This window comes from Procambarus clarkii, chromosome 42, assembly GCF_040958095.1.
Source record: "Procambarus clarkii isolate CNS0578487 chromosome 42, FALCON_Pclarkii_2.0, whole genome shotgun sequence".
Taxonomy (NCBI): Eukaryota; Metazoa; Arthropoda; class Malacostraca; order Decapoda; family Cambaridae; genus Procambarus; species Procambarus clarkii.
Window position 1 is genome coordinate 32,066,881 of NC_091191.1, and position 5,822 is coordinate 32,072,702.

The 5,822-nt window shown below is 41.6% G+C and overlaps 1 protein-coding gene across 1 annotated transcript; it reads right to left on the bottom strand.

Moving 5' to 3' along the window:
• Window positions 1–1,417: 1,417 nt before the first annotated feature.
• LOC138373514 (uncharacterized) lies at window positions 1,418–1,993 on the bottom strand. The gene has a single exon (XM_069339726.1). It carries the CDS (start codon window positions 1,991–1,993, stop codon window positions 1,418–1,420), a length of 576 nt encoding a protein of 191 aa, XP_069195827.1.
• Window positions 1,994–5,822: the final 3,829 nt, after the last annotated feature.

Genomic DNA, 5,822 nt, shown 5'->3' on the forward strand with positions numbered 1-5,822 from the left:
GATTCAATATCCGGTAGGGATAAAATCAAATCCTTAATAAGAATCGGTGGTACTATCAAGTACTACTTATAATCTTTATATCCTATATCTAATTATATTATAATCACATCTTATCTCAATCATAAGTCTAGACTGTAAAAATAATCAATCAATATTCATAAAAGGCTACCGTGCTCCAGGAGCATGGGGGGGGGGGGTAGGCTGGGAGAAGGGCCCAGGACACACCCCGCGGCACTACCCGTTTGTTGACAAAACAGTGAACAGTGACGGATCCTTAGCGAACATTATTTGGCTAAGGACACCATATCTAGTTATCTTTATCACCAGTGAATACTCTCTAGAACTGGGGGAGTACCTGGACAATATTTACAAGGAAAATCCCTAGAACATTTATATCTATAAGTGTAGAGCGGAGCACACAGTGACTTGGCTCCACCTTCACCATCTACTATCATTCTTCTGCAACGCAGTTAAAGTAAAAATCCAAGTAGCAAAGCTACTAGTACATCATACAGCAACGCTGTGAAATAAAATATCGTGCCTAAACTCGCGACAAAAGAGTTAATCAGTCTGGCACACTTGTCAGACAAGGCACCCGGCAAACAGAGAAGTATATTGAGGTTATTTTGGTATATAATTGGCCAATTGTAAGCTTGTGTGACTTTAATATTCTATAAATCTGTCTGTCGGTTATAAAGCGAGGCTACGCCTCATATCTCAGTAAGTTTATTAAAATTGTAGTGTAGCTGTGAATCTTTATCCAAGCACTAGACCTCAAGAGTGTCTATTGTGTCAGAAAAAGATTCAACTGCAATAAGTAAATAAAACCTCATAAGTGTCCATGGTGTTGGAAGAGCTTCAGTCAAGCTGACTGTACCTTATTCATATAAATTGAATATAAATACATTGCATATATACTTGAATATATAAATTAAGTTAACAATTGCTTGCTTAGTTATTTTTTAAGTTATCATATAAGTTCATTTAATTTAATAATTTCTAGTACTTAGTTAACAGTACTTAGACTACATTTAAAGTCATTTATTATGCTTTTACAATTTAATTTGTTGTTTGTAGTATAAGAATATATTGGCTGTTAATAGTTATGGTGCTAGGCTAGACTATGTATGTTTGAATCTCTGATTTAAACAGAGCCAGTGTTCAGTCATATAACTGAATTTATTAAATCTTGTCCTTGAATAAAATACAAGCTGATGTGAGATCCCTGTCTACAGGTGGACTGGAACTTCTATCAACTAATTCATTCACCCCACCAGTCCCTTAAAGCCCACAATCTGTCATTAGGAAAAGAGGAGCTAGGATTTACAACCCTAGCTAGAGATTTTAGTTGAATTAATTTGCAGACAGTAATTTTTTAATTTAGTTCATTACAAGTCCCTGGTAGTCTCCTCTAATATCAATCGCAGCAGGTTTTTCCCACAACATCATCGTTATACCTGGTGTCATCCACAACCATATCATCGTTATACCTGGTGTCATCCACAACCACATCATCGTTATACCTGGTGTCATCCACAACCACATCATCGTTATACCTGGTGTTATCCACAACCACATCATCGTCATACCTGATGTCATCCACAACCACATAATCGTTATACCTGGTGTCATCCACAACCACATAATCGTTATACCTGGTGTCATCCACAACCACATCATCGTCATACCTGGTGTCATCCACAACCACATCATCGTTATACTTGGTGTCATCCACAACCGCGTCATCATTATAACTGGTGTCTTCCACAGCCACATTATCATTATACCTGGTGTCTTCCACAGCCACATCATCGTTATACCTGGTGTCATCCACAGCCACATCATCGTCATACCTGGTGTCATCCACAGCCACATCATCGTCATACCTGATGTCATCCACAACCTCATCATCATTATACCTGGTGTCATCCACATCATCATCATCGTCATACCTGGTGTCATCCACACCCGCGTCAACGCTACTATATACCATCGCCGCCTCATTACAATTACTCTTCACTCGTTTCAGCTTTTTCGTTATAATTACTTTCCATATTGCATCAAGGTGAGCTCATCCACGCCGCCCTGAAGAAATACAATTGTCATAGCGAGAGTAATTAATGAAGGAATGTGAGAGAGATATTGCCGGGTCGTTAAGACAATTGGTGACCTGGGGCCAACGACCAGCTGGGAAATGTGATTAAGAGTGACTGAAGCCAACTTGTCCTCAGGGCCTTGGGGGATGGGGGATGAGGGAAGGGGAGAGGAGAGGTGAGAGCAAATGGGGAGAGATGGGGAGGGAGAGGAAGTGGAGGGGAGGAGGGACAGAGGGTCTATTTGTTGGATGATTGGGGATGGGGGGGAAAGGGGGGGGGTAGTTTCAGAATGTGTGTGTACTCACCTAGTTATTCTTACCTAGTTGTGCTTGCAGGGGATGAGCTCTGTCTCTTTGGTCCCATCTCTCAAACTGTCAATCAACTGGTGTACAGGTTCCTGAGCCAACTGGGCTCTATCATATCTATACTTGAAGCTGTGAATGGAGTCTGCCTTCACCACATCACTTCCTAATGCATTCCATTTGTCACTCACTCTGACATTAAAAAAGTTCTTTCAAATATCTCTGTGGCTCATTTAGGCATTCAGTTTCCACCTGTGTCTCCTAGTGTGTGTGCTCCTTATGTTTAATAGCCTGTCTTTATCTACCCTATCAATTACTTTGAGAATCTTGAATGTGGTGATCATGTCCCCCTAACTTTTCTGTCTTCCAGTGACGTGAGATTTAATTCCCGGAGTCTCTCTTTATAGCTCATATCTCTCAGCTCGGGTTCTAGTCTTGTGGCAAACCTTTGAATCTTTTCGAGTTTATTCTTGTCCTTCACTAGATATGGACTCCATGCTGGAGCTACATACTCCAGGATTGGTCTGACATATGTGGTATACTAAGTTTTGAATGATTCAGTACTCAAGTTTCTAAATGCCGTTTTTATGTTGTCCTACCTGGCATATGCCGCTGATGTTATCCTCTGGATATGGGCTGCAGAGGACAAGTCTGGCGTAATATCAACCCCCAAGTCTTTTTCTCTCTCTGATTCTTGAAGAATTTCATCTCCCAAATGATACCTTGTATCTGGCCTCCTGCTTCCTACACCTATCTTAATTACATTATATTTGCTTAGGTTAAACTCTAAAAACCATTTGTATGACCTTTCCTTCAGTTTCTCTAGGTCTTCTTGAAGCCTAAAGCAGTCCTCCTCCTTCTCATAGTTTTGGCATCGTCAGCAAACATTGAGAGAAATGAGTCTATACTCTCCGGTAGATCATTTACGAATATCAGACACAGGATATCACCGAATACAGAGCCCTGTGGGACTCCACTTATGACTTCACGCCAGTCTGAGGTCTCACCACTCACTGTACTCACTGCTTTCTATTGCTTAGGTTCTCCCTTATCCACTGGAGCATCTTAATAGTTACTCCTGCCTGTCTTCAGCTTATGTACCAGCCTCTTATGGGGTACTGTGTCAAAGGCTTTCCGACAAATCCAAGAAAATGCAGTCCGCCTAGCTTTCTCTTTCTTGCTTAATCTTTGTCATCTGGTCGTAGAATTCTATTAAGCCTAAGAGACAAGATTTACCCTCTCTGAACCCTTGTTGGTGATTTGTCACGAAGTCCCTTCTCTCCAGACGTGTTACTAGATTTTTTCTCACGATCTTCTCCTTTACCTTGCATGGTATACAAGTCAAGGGCTCTGGCCTGTAGTTGAGTGCCTCTTGCCTGTCGCCCTTTTTGTATACTAGGACCACATTCGCCGTCTTCCATATTTCTGGTAGGTCTCCCATCTCCAGTGACCTTCTATACACTATGGAGAGTGGTAAGCAAAGTGCCTCTGCACACTCTTCAGTACCCTTGGTGAGATCCAGTCTGGACCAATAGCCTTTCTCACATCCAGATCCAACAGGTGTCTCTTGGCCTCATCTCTCATAATTTCAAACCCCTTTCATTGGCCGCCTGGTTTACTTCCCCCTCTCCAAGCGCAGTGACCTCACCTTTTTCTATTGTGAAGACCTCCTGGAACCTCTTGTTGAGTTCTTCACACACCTCTTTGTCATTTTCTGTATACCTGTCCTCGCCTGTTCTAAGTTTCATCACCTGTTCTTTCAATGATATTTTCCTTTTGATGTGTCTATGGAGTAGCTTTGGTTTGGTCTTGGCTTTGTTTGCTATATCATTTTCATAATTTTTCTCTGTGTGTGTGTGTTTGTATTTATTTATTATTTGTATTTACTATTTGTGTCTGCAGAATCCAGCTATAAGCTCTTGGACCCTATCTATCTAACCAATGTGGTGGTGAGACGCGTGCCAGTTGCCGACATTGGGGTTGCTAACAGGAAATCCCCTGCATGTGGTGTTGCTACTGCTGTGAGGCGAGCAATGTCGTGTTGTGTTGTTGCAGCACCCAGGCACTCTACTATATATATATATATATATATATATATATATATATATATATATATATATATATATATATATATATATATATATATATATATATATATATATTTAGAGTGTGGGTGTGAGTGTGTGTGTGTGTGTGTGTACTCACCTAATTGTACTCACCTAATTGTGCTTGCGGGGGTTGAGCTTTGGCTCTTTGGCCCAGCCTCTAAACTGTCAATCAACTGGTGTACAGATTCCTGAGCCTACTGGGCTCTATCATATCTACATTTGAAACTGTGTATGGAGTCAGCCTCCACCACATCACTTCCTACTGCATTCCATTTATTAACTACTCTGACACTGAAAAAATTCTTTCTAACGTCTCTTTCTTTCTAAAGTGTGTGAGAGAGAGAGAGAGAGTGTGTGTGTGTGTGTGTGTGTGTGTATGTACTCACCTAGTTGTACTCACCTAGTTGTGTTTGCGGGGGTTGAGCTCTGGCTCTTTGGTCCCGCCTCATAACCGTCAATCAACAGGTGTACAGATTCCTGAGCCTATTGGGCTCTATCATATCTACACTTGAAACTGTGTATGGAGTCAGCCTCCACCACATCACTTCCTAATGCATTCCATTTGACAACCACTCTGACACTAAAAAAGTTCTTTGTAATATCTCTGTGGCTCATTTGGGCACTCAGTTTCCACCTGTGTTCCATTTTGTGTTAAATAGCCTTTCTTTATCTACCCTATCAATTCCCTTCAGAATCTTGAATGTGGTGATCATGTCCCCCCTAACTCTTCTGTCTTCCAGCGAAGTGAGGTTTAATTCCCCGTAGTCTCTCCTCGCAGCTCATACCTCTCAGCTCGGGTACTAGTCTGGTGGCAACCCTTTGAACCTTTTCCAGTTTAGTCTTATCCTTGACTAGATATGGACTCCATGCTGGGGCTGCATACTCCAGGATTGGCCTGACATATGTGGTATACAAAGTTCTGAATGATTCTTTACACAAGTTTCTGAATGCCGTACATATGTTGGCCAGCCTGGCATATGCCGCTGATGTTATCCGCTTGATATGTGCTGCAGGAGACAGGTCTGGCGTGATATCAAACCCCAAGTCTTCTTCCTTCTCTGACTCCTGAAGAATTTTCTCTTCCAAATGATACCTTGTATCTGGCCTCCTGCTCCCTACACCTATCTTCATTACATTACATTTGGTTGGGTTAAACTCTAACAACCATTGGCTCGTCCATTCCTTCAGCTTGTCTAGGTCTTCTTGAAGCCTCAAACAGTCCTCTTCTGTTTTAATCCATCTCATAATTTTAGCATCATCCGCAAAGATTGAGAGAAATGAATCGATACCCTCTGGGAGATCATTTACATATATCA